This window comes from Salmo trutta, chromosome 18 (genome assembly GCF_901001165.1).
Source record: "Salmo trutta chromosome 18, fSalTru1.1, whole genome shotgun sequence".
NCBI classification, from domain to species: domain Eukaryota; kingdom Metazoa; phylum Chordata; class Actinopteri; order Salmoniformes; family Salmonidae; genus Salmo; species Salmo trutta.
In genome coordinates, this window is record NC_042974.1 from 47,045,867 (window position 1) to 47,068,283 (window position 22,417).

Genomic DNA, 22,417 nt, shown 5'->3' on the forward strand with positions numbered 1-22,417 from the left:
AAACCTGGCCGCCCTCTCTTTTTGAGTAGCCTCCCGTAACCGGCGACAGAGCACACAGAAGTCGGGGTGGGCGCAGGCAGACAAGGCAGACAAGACATTTGCTCCGACCACCCAATCCATCTCCGCTTCCAGCACCTCGGTCCTCGGTACTGGCACCCGGGAAGGGAACGTTGTCATCGGTAATTCCAAGCTTCCTCAAGAATGCTACACGTCTTTCCAGGACGTTTGTACACAGTACGTGACAATGCGCACACGGACTGGTTCGAGCGAGGGCCGCCGAAGCATGCCCCAAGCCAAGACACACTACACATAGCATAGACTGTGAGTATCTTTCAGAGAAATGCTATAACCACATGACTGGCGGCATGATCTCGACCCCGAAAACAGCTCGGCCATCGTCGTCTCGGTCGATTTCTTAGCCATCTTACCTATTGCACCAGCAAATTGAAGAATAACTAATTGTTTGTGATTAGAAAACTTATGAGAACAAGCACAACCTTCAACACACAATGTCGTGGGGGTGAGCACACTCTAGCACTAAGAGACAGTTTAGTTAGCACAAGATAATTGTTTGTTTAAGTAGCGTGAATTGTTCCTCTTCACACTGAGGTGAAGAGCAGAATAATTTAATGAATGAATCTGAGTCTCAGGCTTATCACCTGTGGAAGGCGGGGCTTCCAGCGAGCCACGGAATTCATTGGCCTTGTCAGGTGTGATTGTAGATCCTTCAACCGAAGTCGCGAGAGTGCAACTCCCCATAGTATGTTATACCGAAGTTGACTGACTGAAAAGTAAGCTTCGCTGTGAACCCCTATTTATAATATTTACACCAGCTTTAGCATGCAAAGAACATGCAAACATAAATCGCTCCACATGAAGCTAAAGGGAATAAGTCAATCAATTGACAAATTCCCAATCTCTAGCCCTGCTTTATTGTGGTATTGATGTGAATGTCTGGACAGTGACATGAGCCCATATGTTCCCGCAGCGGAGAGGTTTCTGCAAAGCTGCATGGTCGCTGGGTTAAATGCTGTGTGTGTGTTTGACCCCCCTAATTAGTGGACATAGCTCTAAAATCCATTGGTACTGTCTTTGTCCTCCCAATATGGTGACACAACAGAATTTGAGGTATGTGTAGAACACTGAGAAATCACCTAATTGAGGGCATCCATATGAATCCAACATACCAGTCCACCCACTAAGTTAGAGTGCTTTGAATGAGAGTTGAATGAGAATTGGATTCATTTTCATGCTATTGCTGGGCCCCTCTGTGTGTTGTGTGTGTCAGTGTTACTGATGGAAAGAGACAGAAAGGCAGCGTGCCTCTATTCAACACCACCATAGACATTAGCATATCTCACAGAGCGTAACCAAATGACCTAGCCACCTGTAGCTGCTGTAGCCTGCCTGACTCTCAATATAGTGCACAAACATTTCACTGCCACCCCACTCTCTGCGTGTGTGTGTGTGTGTGTGTGTGTGTGTGTGTGTGTGTGTGTGTGTGTGTGTGTGTGTGTGTGTGTGTGTGTGTGTGTGTGTGTGTGTGTGTGTGTGTGTGTGTGTGTGTGTGTGTGTGTGTGTGTGTGTGTGTGTGTGTGAGAGAGAGAGAGAGAGAGAGAGAGAGAGAGCAGGGAGAGTAGAAAAGTCTCGACATATTGGGCTTTCCTTCTCTCACTTCTTCCTCTCCCTCTCCTATCTCTCCCGCTTTCTCTCGTTCTCCCTCTCACTCTCCCTCTACCTCTCTAACTCTCCTTCTTTATCTCTCTCTCTCTCTCTCTCCACATGTGCACACTCAGCACACAGACACACACAGTTGGACATTGGTAGTGCTACTCTCTCTCTCTCTCTCTCCTCAGCCTGCCTCTCTCTGCCTCAGGGAGTGTCTACCAGAGAGGGTGATGAGGGGGGAGAATCTCATCCCCCCTCAAGACCTCCCCCTGGTCTCTGATTGGTTGAGGTAGCACTGTGTGAGGCCTGTGATAGGCTGAGCCAGAGCTGTGTGGGGCCAGTGGGAGGGAAAGTGTTCTGGGAGTCTGCTAGGGGACCTGACAGAATACATGGAGAAACTATCCCACTAGCTGATATACTGTAGCTGCTTCACACACACTATTAGACACAGACAGAGAGAGAAGGAGAGAGGTGGAGGCAGAGACAGAGGAAGAGACAGCTGTGGAGTGAGATAGAGAGAACTTCAGGAAGAGAGCAAGAGAGAGATAGAGAGATTTAGAATTTGACAGAGAATTAGAGGGAAAGGAGGCACACACAGCACTCACCGTCCACTGACCCCTCGTCTTACCCTCGACTCACCCTTATCTCCTCACTTACAACAACCTGAGGCAGAGACACACAGCTCTACCAGCGCAGAGATGAGATGACTGGACACACACTAACACACACATTTTCTCTCTGTTGAAAGAAGACCAGAATACACACTTTGTTTTTGTTTTCTATCTCAGCTCTTGCTCTCGTTCTTGGACAGGAAAAAAAGGATTACAGTTTATTTCTTCAGCACAGTCTTTATTCACCAAAAGCCCCGAGTCACGTTGGACAATTTGGATACGTTCCTCTTTTCTTTCTCCCTCCCAGAGCTCAGAGCAACATGGCACAGGGACAAAAGAACCACAGCAACAGCAGGCAGCAGCGGGCACAACTACTCACTAACCCCTTCTCCACCATGGCACTGTCCCTCTCCATGTCCTTCTTCCTCCTCCTCCTCTTCCTCACCTCCCCTGCCTCGACCGCCGACGAATACGACTACTACAGCTGGCAATCAGACAACTTCCACAACGGTCGTTTCTACACGAAGCAGCCGCAGTGTGTGGACATCTCCGCCGATTTACGCCTCTGTCACAACGTGGGGTACAAGAAGATGCGCCTCCCCAACCTGCTGGACCACGAGACCATGCCGGAGGTCAAACAGCAGGCGGGTAGCTGGGTGCCGCTCCTCGCCAAGCGGTGCCACGCAGATACACAGGTGTTCCTGTGTTCCCTTTTCGCCCCAGTGTGTCTGGACAGGCCCATCTACCCGTGTCGCTCGCTGTGTGAGGCCGTGAGGGACAGCTGTGCCCCCGTTATGGAAACCTACGGGTTCCCTTGGCCAGAGATGTTGACCTGCGATAAGTTTCCTATTGATAATGATCTGTGTATCCCCATGCAGTTTGCTGGGAACCAGGCCACCCCGGCTCCAGGTGAGATCACACACTTATTCACAACCTTCTTTTTTCTTGCATGTTTAGAGACTGTATACTAACTTGTGTAAAATATAGCCCCTAAATGACATGGTAATTGTCCCTTCCCTATAGTAATAACTTGTTTACTTGACTGTTTGTCAGGTTGAATGTTGTTTGTGCCTCCACACATCACACTGGCTCTAGATGTGAGAGAGCACAAGCCCCAATGCAGGTTCACTCTTACTCCTGCTTCGGAGCTTTGAACAGAAGATATTGTAGAACAAGATTTACGTTTCATTTTAAGTAATGGAAGGAATAATCTTTGGATAGGAAAGAACAAAACACTGAAACAATTTTGATAGTTATAGATACAAAGATACACCTTTTAAGTCAATGCAACTGCTATAAGATATACTGTAGCTAGGGAAGAAAGTATAGTAATGTTCCAGGTTAGATATTAGAATGTATTATATTCCGTTAGGTCAGTTAATATGCAAGTCAGTGTTTCTTCTACTGTATGAGAAAGCTGGAAATAATAGATAGACCATAATGAAATGTCCATGTGTTCAATATAACTTCTACTATAAAACAGAGTGACATTAAAGGAAAGACCAAGGGGATGTTTTCATGTCAAATATTGCAACGATTTATTGTTATTGCAATGGCAGAGATTAAAATAAAAGTTACTGTAGACAAGGGAAACATTTTCAGTTCATGTATCAGACTACAGTAGAACTGCTAGTGTGCGTAAAAAATCTAATGAAGAACAAGTTGACAGTTTCAGACCGATCTCAGTGACAGCAGCTTTTCAGATAAACCCTTATACCAGGCACAGTCTAAGGCTATTCCTGAATCTCTGAAAACACTTTCAGAGATTCTGCATTCAGCATGCTTTTAACTCCAGGAGTAGGTTTATTCTGGGTCAGGGAAACCGACCCTAAACTTAAATGTGCTTCCAAACAAATTCTCAGTTAAAACAAAAGAAGAAGAAAATATCAAAATCAGATGCTGATTGAAACCATATTTGACTTTTAATATTTTAACCGATTTTAGCGAGCAACATTTCTTGAACATTATCAGTGACTGGGCTGATCAGGGAGCTATTCTATAAGAAAATCTTCATAAAATCATAATGCAGTAAGTGATGAATAGATTATCATCATTCACAATGTTAATTTCAACATGGTCTCATTAGTATATGTACAAATAGTGATATTTAACCATTTGAGATATATTTTACTGACAGTGACATATTAGTTATATTTTTGCGAATGTAACACAGAAAATGGCAATAAATCTCATGTGGTAGGAGTGATGTGCTGACAACAGACAGTGAGTCTAGTGAGAAACTAGCCAGGAGTAGTTTAAGTACAGAGAGACAGACAGCGTGGAGGGCTCTCCGGCTATGACTCGAGTGCAGGACAGAGCAATACACACTTTTCCCAAATCAACTACTGTATGACCCCTGATGTGTGTGTTTGTGTGTGTGTGAAACTTTGAGTGTGTGTGTGTGTGCACAGCAACTAGCGAGAGAAAAAGAGAAGGTTAGAGGAGAAAGAAGAGAGGAGAGAGAGAGAGAGAGAGAGAGAGAGAGAGTCAATGTGAGTCTAGAGTCTATAGAATGTGGAGGGGACACTCTCCTCTGTGTCTCTGTTGTCCAATCCTGCTCTGTCTTTTGTCTGGTCGACCAGTTAGACAGCCAATTAACTAGCCAACTAATTACTGAGGGTGAATTAGTCTACAGAGAGAAAAGGAGAGAGGGAGGGGGGGGGGCAGTTAGAGAGAGGGGGTGAGTGAGAAGGGGGTGTAAGAGAGAGAATGAGGGAGAAAAGGAGAGAGAAAAAAGGGAGGTGAGAGAGTGATGGAAAGAAGGAGAGAACGAGTGGGCTTTAGAGAGAGAATGAAAAAGCTGGGACAAGAGGGAGGAGAAAGAGGGGAAAGAGAGTTTAGTGAGAGAGGGGAGGTTGTGAGGGAAGTAAAGTGAAAGAACAAAGTAAAGAAAAGAGAGTAGTTCCCTTCCAGTTTCAGTGAGGATGGGAAAGAGAATGTTTCATTCATTCCTTCATTTATGTTTTGTTTTTACTTTGCTACTCAGGTTGGTCAATTTAGAACCAGGGCCCAGATTCACAAAACACTTGTTCCGCAAAAACTTAAGAAACATCTTAAGAAAAAAAATAAGTTCATAAAATAGTTCTTAAGTGCAATTCCTCAACAATATCTTAAGATTTGATGATTTTCTTACGAACTTCTCAAATATCTTCTTACAAATCTTCTTAAGATGTCCGTTGCTAGGCAACCGCTTTTCCTAGCTATCTAGCTAGCAATGGCAATCATGTTAGCATATTTCTTACTGAGATTACTGTTGTAAAACATGTTATTGGGTTTAAAATAGTCAATACTGAAACTTTCAGCTGAAGTTTGTGAGTGAATTAAACATCTTTGCTTTCATGAGATTTGTTTATCACTGCCCAGAGTTTAAGACAAGGGTTTATCTATCTTGAAATTAAGAACATTTCCAATAACTTTATTTTCAAGAATCAAATTTCTTCTTTACTTTTTGCTTAAGGATAAACATAAGAACCTTTTTGAGAAATAGCAGCATAGCTTATATTTCTTCATAAGTCTATAGTTAAGGAGAAAATGGCACTTAATAAGAAATGTCTTCTTAAGAAGGTTTTGTGAATCTGGGCCCAGGTTTGCATCTACAGTGCACCATCTCAGGCAGTATGAATAGAATCGGTCTATACTAGAATCCTTCTGGTTTTATGCTTCAGACTGAACATTCTATTTAAAACAGTACAAAGACAAGAAACTGGCTTAATAGAGTCAGACAAACTTGGCCGAGAAGGACAGGAGGACAATGTAAAGTGTGGATAGGAGAAGGATGAAAGAGACATATGGCCGACTTAATCTAGGAAAACATGTGTCAGTTTTAATCAGTCCAGACACTCTGAATGATAACACAAGTCTGCAAACCTTTCATGTTTCATCAGGAAATATGAAGTGTTCAGGGAAAACTCATTCAGCAAGTGTCTACGAACACACACACACACACACACACACACACACACACACACACACACACACACACTCAACGTGTGTGCACATGTCTACGTTGATAGCATTGGAAGACAGAGATTCATAGAAGCTGTTTCATTGAGCTCATGCAGAGGAGAGAAAATGTGTCCCAAATAGCACCCTATTCCATATGTAGTGCACTGCTTTTGAAAAACCGTGCACGATATGGAGAATAGGGTGCCATTTTGGATGCAGATCATATTCCATTATGAAAATATATGTTGTGTTTTTATAGGACTAGAATCAACTATGTGACATATTCACTTCCCTGAGCCATAACTCACTCTTTTACATGGTCCTTGGAAAGTAGACGGCATGAATTGTACCTGAACTTTATCTTTTTATATGGAAAACCACATGTTTATCTATTCAAATGATAATATATAGGTTACTTCAGAGTGTACATTTCATTTCAATGACTGGTTCATGGTCAAATAGTTACAATAAAGTTGCAAAGTCCAAGCACACAATGTGATATTACAACATATGCTGAAATACCCAAATGTTGGTACAAATAAAATAAATGCTTTATTTAAATATTTTACTCTGTTATGTTCGGATTAATGCATTTTTTAAAACACTGATAACAGGGTCAGTGTCATAAAAAAACAACGATTTCAAGAACAATTTAGACTTTTTTCTGGAAACCTGGTTACAGCTTTTGATTGACTATGGCTTCCGGTGTGTATCTCCATCCTGTTAGAGTGGAGCGTTTGAGATTTACACTTGGCAAACGTGCATGTGTCTGTGTGTGTGTGTGTGTGTGTGTGTGTGTGTGTGTGTGTGTGTGTGTGTGTGTGTGTGTGTGTGTGTGTGTGTGTGTGTGTGTGTGTGTGTGTGTGCATGCGTGTGTGTGAAACAGATTGAACCCTTATCAGTTCTAGCCTGGCGGGTTAGAGGCTGCTGACATGCTGTTAAGATCCAGAGCTTCTCTGATGTACCGGCTCCATGTCCTGAGAGCCTCCTAGTCTGATACTACACCCTGCAACGTTTCAGACACACCATAATAATCCTTCTAACACACAACTGCTTCCAAACTCCTCTAAAGACTCAATCTACACTGAAAAAACATACAGTATAAACGCAACATGTAAAGTGTTGGTCCCATGTTTCATGAGCTGAAAAAAAGTATTCCAGAAATGTTCCAGAAGCACAAAAAGCTTATTTCTCGCAAATATTGTTCACAAATGTGTTTACATCCCTGTTAGTGAGCATTTCTCCTTTGACAAGTTAATCCATCCACCTGACAGGTGTGGCATATCAAGAAGCTGATTAAACAACATGATCATTACACAAGTGCACCTCGTGCTGGGGGCAATAAAAGGCCACTCTAAAATGTGCAGTTTTGTCAAACAACACAATGCCACATATCTCTCAAGTTTTGAGGGAATGTGTATTTGGCATGCTGACTGCAGGAATGTCCACCAGAGCTGTTGCCAGAGAATTAAATGTTCCTTTCTCTAACATAAGCCACCTCCAACATCGTTTTAGAGAATTTAGCATTACGTCCAACCGGCCTCACAACTGCAGACCACGTATTTGGCATGTGTGGGCGCGTGGTTTGCCGATGTCCGCGTTGTGAACAGAGTGCCCCATTGTGGTCGGTGGGATTATGGTATTGGCAGGAATAAGCTATGGAAAATTGAAATAATTGCATTTTATCGAGGGCCATTTGAATGCACAGAGATACCGTGCCGAGATCCTGAAGCCCAATGTCGTACCATTCATCCGCCTCCCTCGCCTCATGTTTCTGCATGATAATGCACGGCCCCATGTCTCAAGGATCTGTACACAATTCCTGGAAGCTGAAAATGTCACAGTTCTTTCATGGCCTGCATACTCACCAGACATGTCACCCATTGAGCAATTTTGGGATGCTCTGGATCGACATATACGACAGTGTGTTCCAGTTCCTGCCAATATCCAGCAACTTCGCACAGCCATTGAAGAGGAGTAGGAAAACATTCCACAGGCCACAATCAACAGCCTGATCAACTCTATGCAAAGGAGATGTGTTGTGCTGCATGAGGAAAATGGTGGTCACACCAGATACTAACTGGTTTGCTGATCCACGCCCCTACCTTTTTTAAGGTATCTATGACCAACAGCTGCATACAGTATCTGTATTCCCAGTCATGTTAAATTCATAGATTTGGTCCTAATGAATTTATTTCAATTGACTGATTTCTTTATATGAACTGTAAAACTCTGTAAAATCTTTGAAAGGTTTTGCTCACTGGTGAAGTCACATTCTTTCCACATGGTAGAGTACCAGCCTAGAGGTATCTCACACATACACTACTTGGTCTGGTCTAGGGATGCCCCTGATTGTAGCTGGAGAACTGAGGGGGAACTTCAGAGTTTTAAAATCTAAGCACATAAACAGGTGGCCTTAATGGAACAAATCAAAGCACATTATTTATATTTTTACGTAGTGATTATTTGTTCAACTTTTTTTTCATAGCCTCTGTGCCTCTACTCAGAGCTCTAAAATCCCTTCAAAGTGTAATGAATGATTGGTCTTTAGAAACCTCTAGATCATTCTTCCCTGTATAGTCTTTCTGATTTTTTATCACTCAGAGGGATCTCTCCTGTCTGTCTGCAAGAACCAGATACCGGCTATTCTGCAATTACATGATATAGCACAGCTACACACACACACACACACACACACACACACACACACACACACACACACACACACACACACACACACACACAAACACACACATGCATGTTCATTCACACACACATGTGCACGTTCATTCACAGACACGCACCCACAAACACACACAAGAGAAAAAGGAAGAGTCAGGAAAGACAGAGAGAGAGAGACAAAGAAAGAGAGAGAGAGGAAAGAAAGATAGAGAGAGGAAAGAGAGAGCGAGAGGGAGCAAGAGAAAGAGGGAAAGAGAGGGAGAAGAGAACACGGTTAGGGAGCTGGTGTAGAAACTAGCACAACAGAGTTAGATTCACTTTCCACCTCTCGTTTCAGAGAGAGAGAGTGCAAGAGAGATAGAGAGAGAGGAGCACTACCAATGTCCAACTGTGTGTCTGTGTGCTTGTGGTGTTTGTGTGCTATGTGTGTGCACATGTACGTGTGTGTGTGTGTGTGTGTGTTTGGGCACTGGGTGTGCGATTACATGAAACTGACACCTAGAGATAGCAAGGCAACACAAACAAGCAGCAGTACCTGGCAGGACCATGGGTTTTGGGGTTGTTATAGGAGAGAGCGGAACAGGGAAGCATAACAAGCAGAAGAGGATTGGACTGACAGTGCAAGTGTGTATTTGTACTGTGTTGTAGGGTGTTACTCAGTGGTGGTGCAGAGCCTCTGCAGGATTTGATAGCCACTTTGTGGGACGTACTCAGCTCACTTGAGAAATGGGATGAGGGGGTCTAGAGGGTGGAGAGAGAGACAGAGAGCGATGAGGTGAGGTGAAAAGGAGGTGTAGGAGAGAGAGAGATAAAGAGAGATAGAGAGAGAAGAGAAAGATATAAGTGAGGTCTGCGAAGCCCTGTCATCCTAACCTTAAAAATTCAGGGTGATGCCTAAACTTCACCTTAAACACTTTGAACAACTTTGAAATTTGACGTTTGAGAAACATGGACGAACGTCTAACTCTGAAGTGAGGCTGTGAGAACACTTGTTTTTATTATTTTCTGTTTTAACCCAATCCCAAACCTTAATCCTTACCTTAGCCAGTTGGAACTAATGACTAAACATATTATTATATATTTTCTTTTACCCCTATTTCTCCCAAATTTCGTAATTTCCAATTGTCCCATCACTGAAACTGCCCTATGTACTCGGGAGAGGCGAAGGTCGAGAGCCGTGCGTCCTCCGAAACACGACCCTGCCAAGCCGCACTGCTTCTTGACACAATGTGTCGGAGGAAACACCGTCCAGCTGGCGACCGAAGTCGGCTTCCAGGCGCCTGGACCGCAACAAGGAGTCGCAAGAGTGTGATGGGATAAGGAAATCCCGGTCGGCCAAACCCTCACCTAACCCGGACGACACTGGGCCAATTGTGCACCGCCATATGGGTCTCCCGATCACGGCTGGCTGTGACACAGCCTGTGATCAAACCAGCTTTTATAGTGACGCCTCAAGCACTGCGATGCAGTGCATTAGACCGCTGTGCCACTCGAGAGGCCCAATGCCTAAACTTAACCGTCAAGTTTTTTCTGTTTTAAACCTATCCCCAACCTTAACCTTTACCTTAACCAGTCAAAATGTGATGTTTATCCTCCCCAAACGTTGGATACTGAAGTGAGACAGTGACATCTTGTTGGTCACTGAGTGTGTGATGACTGGCCTGCTGTCTACTGTCAGATTGAATAACACTGATCCTAAACAGAGTGTGCAGTATCACACACACACACACGCACACAAACAAACACGCACACACACACACACACATATAAACACACATGCATACACACGCACACACACACTCATAGACACACACTCATATTTGCACACACACTCACACACTCCCATGTATCAGAGGGGCTTTTATGAATAAACTATGCACAGGTCACAATCTCACGGCTCATTTGGGCCCTTTAACTTACGAGCAGAGACACTTCTGACATAAAACGCTGCTGGGGCAGGGATGAAATACAGCGTGTGATTTATGTCAGTGAGGCTAACATCTGGTTAAATGCACCATGCTAACAGACAGAGAAGAGTTTAAACATCGCCCCGCAGGCCGACCCCTGGGACCAGTAAAATACAGCACGCTTCTCGCATCTGTAGGAATCCTATACCCACAGTGTGTATGTGTGTGTGTGAGTGTGTGTCCTCTACAGAACAGAAATAATATTCTCCAAAGGCATGGCCAGTGTTCCGTGTACAGAGCGTTGGATCAGACGTTCCCTTTTAACATCAGCCCAGCAGTATGACTAGTGGTCATTGTGCTATTGGTGACCTGACAGCGTTAGACTGGTTCCAGATCAGTCCTGCCAACTCCTATGGTCACTGGTCAGACAGCAACCTTAGGACCTATACAACACAAATAGATCTGAGAACTGGCTATGACAGTGCTGACTGTCTGTCGATGTTTAGAACATACATTGACCACTTTAACGAAATGATTAGAGGTTAGTGTATTTACATGACCCCTGTCCAGTTTGTACTGCCATGTAGAGATACTTATGCATGCAAACATGTACTCATAGAACTAAATAAAGAGAGAGAGGGAGAAGAGAGAAAGTAAGAGGGAGTGAGAGAGAGCCCATTCATTATTAGGCCAGCCCGTTCTCCTCCAAAGGTTAAAAGTCAAAGGTTGGAGGTTATCACCTGGTCCTAACTAGCCGTCTGGCCTGATAATGACAGGGGTCAGAGTTCAACATGCCTCACTGCACTGGGTCGCATCGAGGTGAACTCTTTAGTCACACAGAAACCCTCAGTGTGTGTGTGTGTGTGCATGCCCTTGTCTTATTGTCAGCAACACACAATTAAAGCCCTGACCCCCTCTGTATAGCAGGCCTCACTGTGTTAATGCATGGGAACTCTCACGGTGGAAAGACAGTTTCTCTCTCTCTCCTTCTCCCTCTACCTCTCTTTCTCTATCTTTCTCTCTCTTTCTCTCTCTCTCGCTCTCTCTCACACACACGCACTCACACACACGCGCACGCACACACACATACACACACACACACACAAACAGCCTCTCTCTCTTCTTCCCCGCTTCTCTCTCTCCCTCTCTGCTCTGCCTGTTTTGAACGATTCACTTGGAGGCTGTTGCATCTTATTCATCCCATAGAGTAATAGATTGTGATTTCTCTGGGGTTGTGGTGTGTTGGCTGGCTGCCCAGTTGTCTCAGTGCCAGGGTTTGTGTCAGGAGAATGCATTCCTTCTATACAGCACAACCAACGCTCTGTCCTGTTTATTCATTAACAGGGGAAATCAATTAGACTGGGCTCGCTGCAGTCAGTGAATAGGTCCCAAATGGCACCCTAATCGCTATATAGTGCGCTACTTTTGACCAGGGCCCATACTATATTGTCTTGTGATGTAAGTGAATTGAAGAATTTACTTTTAATTAGATATTCCCATAGCAATCATGAATTTAAAGACATTTGAGTTGTGATTTTTTTTGTCCAAAGATACTCTGTTATTATGCATTTAAATTAACAATCAGGTAATATAGAGTGCCTTTGGGAAAGTATTCAGACCCCTTGACTTTTTCCACATTTTGTTAAATTACAGCCTTATTCTAAAATGAATTAAATAAATATTTTCCCTCCAAAAAGGTTTTTAGACATTTTTGCAATTTTTACATAAGTATTCAGACCCTTTGCTATGAGATATGAAATTGATCTCAGGTACATCCTGTTTCCATTGATCATCCTTGAGAGGTTTCTACAACTTGATTGGAGTCCACCTGTGGTACATTAAATTGATTGGACATGATTTGGAAAGGCACACCTGTCTATATAAGGTCCCACAGTTGATAGTGCATGTCAGAGCAAAAACCAAGCCATGAGTTGGAAGAAATTGTCTGTAAAGCTCCAAGACAGGATTGTGTCGAGGCACAGATCTGGGGAAGGGTACCAAAAAATGTCTGCAGCATTAAAGGTCCCAAAGAACACAGGGGCCTCTATCATTCTTAAATGGAAGAAGTTTGGAACAACCAATACTCTTCCTAGAGCTGAAACTGAGCAATTTTGGGGAGAAGGGCCTTGGTCAGGGATGTGACCATGAACTCGATGGTCACTCTGACAGAGCTCTAGAGTTCCTCTGTGGAGATGGGAGAACCTTCCAGAAGGACAACTGTCTTTGCAGCATTCCACCAATCAGGCCTTTATGGTAGAGTGACCAGACGGAAGCCACTCCTCAGTAAAAGGCACATGACAGCCTGCTTGGAGTTTGCCAAAAGGCACCTAAAGACTCTCAGACCATGAGAAACAAGATTCTCTGGTGTGATGAAATCAAGATTGAACTCTTTAGCCTGAATGCCAAGCGTCACATCTAGAGGACACCTGGCACCATCCCCACGGTGGTGGCAGCATCATGCTGTGTGTATGTTTTGCAGCAGCATGTACTGGGAGACTAGTCAGGATCGAGGGAAAGATGAAAAGAGCAAAGTACAGAGAGATCCTTGATGAAAACCTGCTCCAGAGCGCTCAGGACCTCAGACTGGGGTGAAGGTTCACCTTCCAACAGGACAACAAACCTAAGCACACAGTCAAGACAAGGCAGGAGTGGCTTTGGGACGAGTCTCTGAATGTCCTTGAGTGGCCCAGCCCCAGATCCCGGACTTGAACCCGATCGAAAATCTCAGAAGAGACCTGAAATTAGCTGTGCAGCAACGCTCCCGAACTAACCTGACAGCACTTGAGAGGATCTGCAGAGAAGAATAGGAGCAACTCCCCAAATACAGGTGTGCCAAGCTTGTAGAATCATACCCAAGAATACTGTAGGCTGTAATCACTGCCAAAGGTGCTTCAACAAAGTCCTGCTTTAAGGATCTGAATACTTATGTAAATGTCATATTTCAATTTTTTTTATTTATTAGCAAAAATATCTAAAAACCTGCTTTTGCTTTTTCATTATGGGGTGTTGTGTGTAGATTGATGAAGAAAAAAAACTATTTAATTAATTTTAGAATAAGACTGTAACATAATAAAATGTGGAAAAACCTTAAAAATGAAGTTACTGTGCATCAGCATATCTGCTTCTAAAACCCTTGTCTACATTCAACATTTCCAAATGCTTCGGTATTATAGTGAGAGAGGCTAGTGGGATGTTGTATGGGGAGAGAATGATGACAAAGAAGTATTTACTGCAACTGAAAGCAAAGACCCAGCTTTGTTTGAAAAGTACAGTCAGCAGATGGCTAATGCATTTTCCCAATGACGTGCTATACCTAGTCATAGCAAGCTTACTCACACTAACCCACAGTTATATACACTGAGTGTACTAAACATTAGGAACACCTGCTTTTTCCATGACATAGGCTGACCAGGTGAATCCAGATGAAAGCTATGATCCCTTATTGATGTCACCTGTTAAATCCACTTCAATCAGTGTAGATCAGGTATCCCCAAACTGGGGTACGCGCAATGCAACCCCCAGGGGTGCGTGCAATGCCGTCGGAGGTACCCAAAATAAAAATGTGATTCTAAAGTATTTTTTTATTTTTTTATTTTTTTGGGGGGGGGGGGGTTTCTTCACATTTTCAAACAGTACATTTATATTTTCCAAAGGGTTATACATTTGGGTTAGGTTTTTTTCTCACCTGAGTAGCCTCGTTTCACTGCCAAAAATAAAATTAAACCATCTAGTGTTCAGCGGAATAACAACACAATGTCAAATACAGGTATCCTCGTCAAATAATTAACATCCAATCACATTAACCGTTACTCTCTCACGGGAATTCCACTAACGGTCCGTATGTAGCCAAACAAAGATGCTGCTCATGTTGGTATCTGTACTGATGGCGCAACAGACATGACAGGGAGACATAGTTGAGTGGTAACGCACGTGCAAGCAGTTGCTCCCGACGCCACTTAGGTACACTGCAGCATCCACCAAGAGGATCTTGCTGCCAAGGGAATGCCTGACAGCTTGAAAGACGATTTGGACACTACAGTGAAAATGGTTAACTTTGTTATAGCAAGGCCCCTGAACTCTTGTGTATTTTCTGCATTATGCAATGATATGGGCAGCGACCATATAATACTTTTACAACATACAGAAGTGCGCTGGTTATCAAAGGGCAAAGTATTGACACGTTTTTTTTAATTGAGAGACGAGCTTAAAGTTTTCTTTACTGACCATTTTCTCTTGTCTGACCGCTTGCATGATGATGAGTTTCTCACACGACTGGCCTATCTGGGTGATGTTTTTTCTCTCCTGAATGATCTGAATCTAGGATTACAGAGACTCTCCACAACTATATTCAATGTGCAGGACAAAATTGAGGCTATGATTAATAAGTTGGAGCTCTTCTCTCTCTGCATTAACAAGGACAACACACAGGTCTTTCCATCATTGTATGATTTTTTTGTGTGCAAATTAACTCAAGCTTACAAACAGTGTCAAATGTGATATAGCGAAGCACCTGAGTGAGTTGGGTGCACAATTACGCAGGTAGTTTCCCAAAACGGATGACACAAACAACTGGATTCGTTTTCCCTTTCATGCCCTGCCTCCAGTCCACTTACCGATATCTGAACAAGTGAGCCTCATCAAAATTGCAACAAGCGGTTCTGTGAAAATTAAGTTTAATCAGAAGCCACTGCCACATTTCAAGATTGGGCTGTGCTCAGATTATCCTGCCTTGGCAAATCACGCTGATAAGACACTGATGCCCTTTGCAACCATGTACCTATGTGAGAGTGGATTCTCGGCCCTCACTAGCATGAAAACTAAATACAGGCACAGACTGTGTGCGGAAAATGATTTAAGACTGAGACTCTCTCCAATACAACCCAACATGGCAGAGTTATGTGCATCCTTCAAGCACACCCTTCTCATTAACCTGTGGTGAAATATTCACAATTTTTGATGAACAAATAAGGTTTTATATGTAAGATGGTTAAATAAAGAGCAAAATTATTGATTATTATTATACTATTATTTCTGCCCTGGTCCTATAAGAGCTCTTTGTCACTTCCCATGAGCCGTGTTGTGACAGAAACTCACACTCGTTCTTATATTTAATAAATGTATCATACAGTGTGTGTGTGCAGGCTTACAATGATGACAAAAAACAACATTTGAGAGTGCGCTGACCCTGGTGCTAGAGGGGGTACGCAGCTGGAGGTTGAATGTTTGAAGGGGCACGGGACTATAAAAAGTTTGGGAACCACTGGTGTAGATGAAGCAGAGAAGACAGGTTAAAGAACGATTTTTAAGCTTTGAGACAATTGAGACATGTATTGTGTGTGTGCCATGGGCAAGACAAAATATTTAAGTGCCTTTGAACGGGGTATGATAGTAGGTACCGGTTTGAGTGTGTCAAGAACTGCAACGCTGCTGGGTTTTTCATGCTCAACAGTTTCCTGTGCGCATTAAGAATGGTCCAACACCCAAAGGAAATCCAGCCAACTTGACACAACTGTGGGAAGCATTGGAGTCAACTTGGGCCAGCATCCCTGTGGCACACTTTCGACACCTTATAAAGTCTATGTCTGACGAATTGAGGGTGTTCTGAGGGCAAAAGTGGGTGCAACTCAACATTAGGTGTGTGGCTCAGTTGGTAGAGCATGGTGTTTGCAACGCCAGGGTTGTGGGTTTGATTCCCGCGGGGGACCAGTACGGGAAAGAAATGTATGAAATGTATGCATTCACTACTGTAAGTCGCTCTGGATAAGAGCGTCTGTAAAATGTAAATGTTCCTAATGTTTTGTACACTCAGTGTATGTTACAGTGGTAAACATACTATTATCGGCAACCACATCCTTACCCCTCTTGCTCTCTTTCTCTCTTCCCTAAACGTTTGTGTGTGGATCAATTAACTAATTTCGGTCTCTATAGGAAATGGCATAAGACAACTGCATAGACATTCTTAATAAAACCATGTGATTTAACACACCCATGTGCACACACACACACACACACACACACACACACACACACACACACACACACACACACACACACACACACACACACACACACACACACACACACACACACACACACACACACACACACACACACACACACACACACAGGGGTATCAGAGTTATCAGAAACTGAGACGAGAGGCCTAATCTTTGTAATTTGCTTTGCTTTTCCCTTGATTTTCCACTGTAGCCTATCAAACTACACATATGTGTTTCATGTTTGGACATACTGTATGACTGGTTCTCTGCTTCTGCACACAAAATCACTGTTCATTAAACTTAGCTGTTACTGTAGCCATTTACCTTTCACACACAGACACACACACGCGCACACAAACACGAACACAGACACAGATGCACGCATGCACACACACAATCTAACCCCCCACCCCCAACACACACACACAGTAATGAGAAAAACACTCACACGAACACACATGCCACGCCTCAACACCAAAATATACAACTTCTCAAATTAAAACATTTTCTCCAGAGTAATTGCAGTGAAAACATCACTCAAGATCCTGCGCTATATATTCCCTCTTCAGCAAATAACTTCTGACAGCCTGCTTCTAAACAAGTGCTTCAGTCTAGACTAGGGCATAAAACAGCACAGGCTGATCTATATATAGTGCATTCAGAAAGTATTCAGAACCCTTGACTTTTTCCACATTTTATTACATTACACCTTATTCTAAAATGTATTAAATTGTTTCATTTTCCTCATCAATCTACACACAATAATACCATATAATGACAAAGCAAAAACAGGTTACATAAGTATTCAGACTCAGAACTTTGTTGAAGCACCTTTGGCAGCGATTACAGCCTTGAGTCTTCTTGGGTATGACTCTACAAGCATGGCACACCTGTATTTGGGGAGTTTCACCCATTCTTCTCTGCAGATTCTCTCAAGCTCTTTCAGGTTAGATGGGGAGCGTCGATGCACACCTATTTTCAGTTCTCTTCAGAGAGGTTCAATCGGGTTCAAGTCCAGGCTCTGGCTGGGCCACTCAAGGACATCTGAAGCCACTCCTGTGTTGTCTTGGCTGTGTGCTTAGGATCATTGTCCTGTTGGAAGGTGAACCTTCGCCCCAGTCTGAGGTCCTGAGCACCCTGGAGCATGTTTTCATCAAGGAGCTCTCTGTACTTTGCTCTGTTCATCTTTCCCTTGATCCTGACTAGTCTCCCAGTCCCTGCCGCTGAAAAACATCCCCACAGCATGATGCTGCCACCACCATGCTTCACATGGTGATGGTGATGGTGCCAGGTTTCCTCCAGATGTGACGCTTGGCATTCTGGCCAAAGAGTTCAATCTTGGTTTCATCAGACCTTTAGGTGCCTTTTACCAAACTCCAATCAGGCTGTGATGTACCTTTTACTGAGGAGTAGCTTCCGCATGGCCACTCAACAATAAAGGCCTGATTTGTGGAGTGCTGCAGAGATGGTTGTCCTTCTGGAAGGTCCTCCCATCTTCACAGAGGAACAGAGGAACTCTGGAGCTCTGTCAGAGTGACCATCGGGTTCTTGGTCACTTCCCTGACCTTCTCTCCCGGTTGCTCAGTTTGGCCGGGCGGCCAGCTCTAGGAAGAGTCTTGGTGTTTCCAAACATCTGTGTTCTTGGAGACCTTCAATGCTGCAGAAATGTTTTTGTACAATTCCCCAGATCTGTGCCTCGACACAATCCTGTCTAGGAGCTCTACAGACAATTCCTTCGACCTCATGGCTTGGTTTTTGCACTGACATATACTGTCAACTGTGGGACCTTATATAGACAGGTGTGTCTTTCCAAATCATGTCCTATTAATTGAATTTACCACAGGTGGACTCCAATCAAGTTGTAGAAACATTTCAAGGATGATCAATGGAAACAAGATGCACCTCAGATCAATTTCATATCTCATAGCAAAGGGTCTGAATACTTATGTAAATAAGGTATTTCTGTTTTTTTGTTTTAATGAATTTGCAAACAATCCTAAAAACCTGTGTTCGTCATTTTGGGGTGTTGTTATTATAATAATCAATTTTAGAATAAGGCTGTAACGTAACAAAGTGTGGAAAAAGTGAAGGGGGCGGAATACTTTCCGAATGCACTGTATGAACAAGCTGATTCTCTGCTCTACGTTAGTCCACTCTACTCTACTGTACTCTGGCTGTTGTATATAAGCAACTACCTACACTAGCTGAAATTAATACATTTATTTTCAGTAATAATTCATTTAATTGTAGCGACCTTAACCCAACACAGAGCTTTGTCGTGAAGAGGTTTGAATGTCTTGGTGTGAAATCTAAGGTTTTGGGCTGAAAGTCGGAAGGTCCAAGTTTCAAGTTCAGGTTGGGACTGCCCACAATATCAATCATTCTTCTCTCTCTCTCTATTTTTCCCCAGCATCTAAAGCCTGCCCTCCATGTGACAATGAACTGAAAGCTGACACCATTATGGAACATTACTGTGCTAGTGACTTTGGTAAGTACTACACACACGCAGACACACACACGCAGACACACACACGCAGACACACACACGCAGACACACACACGCACACACACACACACACACACACACACACACACACACAGACAGATACACACATACACAAACACAAAACTCACTTCAGAGACGATGACAGTAATGAGAAACACATAGTATGAATAGCGAAAAATAAATAAATAAAATCCACACATAAAACTGCGTGTTCCTGCTGCGGAGGTAGTTCCTAGCTAAGAACTTGCTGTTCAACTCTTCGTTCCGCAACACAAAATTCTAAAATTCACTCGTCTCTCAGGCTTTTAGATGTAAACCAGATTTACTTTCATTTGCTGCTATTGGGTAAAATTTGTCGACTGGAATATGAAGAAAAAAATGTATTATGATGGTTGTTTTCTTTTCATGACGGTCTTCATCCATAATCGTTGGTTACAGAATTATACAATTACCGTGCCAGCCCTACACACACAAATCTCTCCCTCACTCATCTAAACACAGAAATCATTAATGACATCGGCTAACCGCCACATCACCACATGTAAATTGTGAGGAGAACCACACCATAATGATGATTCCATTACAATCAAGCTTGGGTAGGTTACTTTCTAAATGTAATCCGTTACAGTTACATGTCCAAAATTGTAATCGGTAACGTAACTTTTGGCTTACCCAAATTCAGCAACGTAATCTCATTACTTACTTTTGGATTACTTTCCCCTTAAAAGGCATTAGAAGACAGATATACTCACTCAGGTGGAATAAACTTAAAGGTGCAATGTGCAGAAATCGCTCTGCCATTTCCTGGTTGCTAAAATTCTTATTGTACATCAAAGTTTTGTATATGTGACAATACAAGTGTAGATAACCATTGTACCATCTAAACCGCTGTAAAATATATATTTTCAATCACCAAAAATATTGTATTTTCAGCTGTTTGAAGCTGGTGTACAAAACCAAAAATTATGAACGGAAAGCTTAGAAATAGCGCACATAGAACAGATATACCGCTTCTTAGACTTACTTGAGAATGAGAATGACAGATCTATGACTCACATTCTATGTGAATTTGGTCGGGTCGCCCAAAAACGTACCTATTGCAGCTTTAAAATTCAATTGAAAATAGAAAGGTGTACATACAGTACCAGTCAAAATGATGTTTCTGTAGAAGTCCCTGTAGAATCTATGGAGCTGTCTCGGAATAGCTGTCCATCTATAAAGAGTTTGTCCACAATGATAAAGGCACGCTTACCCTTCTCCCTTTGTTGCCTTTGTACCGGATACAGTCTCTTACGACGTTCGTTTATCTCCCGTGGAAATTGGTCACTGAGACTAAACATTTGGTCCCTTTAAGCTCCCTTCCCCTGCTTTTGATCAGCTCCTTTTGTTGGTAGTGTTCAAATTTTGCAATGATCGATTGGGGATCCTTGGTCTTGTCGCTCTGAGCTCCAAGTCTGTGTACTCGGTGGAAAGCCACCTTGTTTACAGTCTCTAGAGGAAGTTTCAAGACGGATTGCATGAATTCTCTGATCGCGAACTCTGGATTATTGGATGCGTCCTCAAAAGTGAGGTTACAAGACTATCAACTTTCAAAGCAGAATTACTTTCCCATTGTTCCTCAAATGTAGTGTATGATATACCATTTTGTAGCTCTGTGTCTCTGCTTTTATCCAATGTAAAAAACACAATTTCAAATTTTGCTACATAAGACCGAATCAAGGCGGTCAGTCACATACAGGGAATAGGATGCAATTTGGGACACATCCAATGTCTTCATTCTCTTTCACATTTAGAGTAGCAGCCAACACTGCCGTCCTATTCTTTGTCATCCAGCATGAGGTCACAGACACACACACACACACACACACACACACCACAATCTCTTGTCATCTAACATGAGGTCAGAAACTCATCTATATTTATTTGTCTGTTTAGTTGTGAGATTGAATAATGGTATATTGAGTCCAGTGGGAATGAAAAAGAAGAATAGGGAATATAGCTTGAAAAAGCATGACGCAATAACTCTGTTATTAGAATGTAATATGATTGATTATGATGGCAGATAGCCATTTGAAGACACACAGAAACACGCATGCAAATGCACACACACGGTCGGTGCCGTTTAAGATGAGGGAAGACAATACTTTTTTTATTTTTACTTCTATTACAGCATATTGGATGACTGTCATTCATATCCCATTCACCCAGCTCAATGTAATATTGATAGGTTTAGGCTACTACATGATACAAACATTTTCCCTATAAGCATCATGAGGTTTACGAAATAGAATTACAACCCAACCTGTGAATGAAAGTTTACAACATAGGTGCACAGGTCAAGAGAAATTTGAGTAATCAAGGTGACAGACATTGACACATTCAATACCGCCTTGCACAATCTTGCCTGCATCTAGCTCATCTAGGGTGTAATCATTAGTCCAACATTTGCAAACTAGACAAATTCAGGTATGTTTATCCCAGTTTCGTTCCGTTTGCTTCAGTTTAAGAAATGTTTTTCAACAGAATCGACGGAATGAATACACCCCTGATCACACACAAACACAATTCACTTTCATAGCAGCCAACATACAAACAGCATGATCACATTGATTGTTGTATAATTCCTACTCACATCAACGCGTTTTCCTCCTCTCACCTCTTCCCATTGCTTGTGGACTTCACTGCCACAAATCAAATGTTGTTTGTCACATGCGTCGAATACAACAGGTGTAGACCTTACAGTGCAATGCTTACTTACAAGCCTTTAACCAACAATGCAGTTTTAAGAGAAAGATGTGTTAAGTAAAAAATTGATAAGTAAAAAATAAGAAATAAAAGTAGAGCAGCAGTAAAATAACAATAGCGAGGCTATATACAGGGGGCACCAGTACAGAGTCAATGTGCAGGGGCAACGGTTAGTTGAGGTAATTGAGGTAACATGTACATGTAGGTAGAGTTAAAGTGACTATGCATAGTTAATAAACAGAGAATAGCAGCAGCGTAAAAGCTGGGGGGGGGCAATGCAAATAGTCTGTGTAGCCATTTGATTAGCTGTTCAGGAGTCTTATGGCTTGGGGGTAGAAGCTGTTGAGAAGCCTT

The 22,417-nt window shown here is 42.7% G+C and overlaps 1 protein-coding gene across 1 annotated transcript in view; it reads left to right on the top strand.

Moving 5' to 3' along the window:
* The first annotated feature begins 2,088 nt into the window (after positions 1–2,088).
* Positions 2,089–22,417, top strand: part of LOC115153396 (secreted frizzled-related protein 5) — a 29,084-nt gene continuing 8,755 nt past the window's right edge. The window contains exons 1-2 of the mRNA XM_029698810.1: positions 2,089–3,188; positions 19,223–19,300. Of these exons, the coding sequence (XP_029554670.1) occupies positions 2,600–3,188; positions 19,223–19,300 (667 nt within the window). The 5' untranslated portion in view covers positions 2,089–2,599. The remainder of the gene's footprint in view (positions 3,189–19,222; positions 19,301–22,417) is intronic.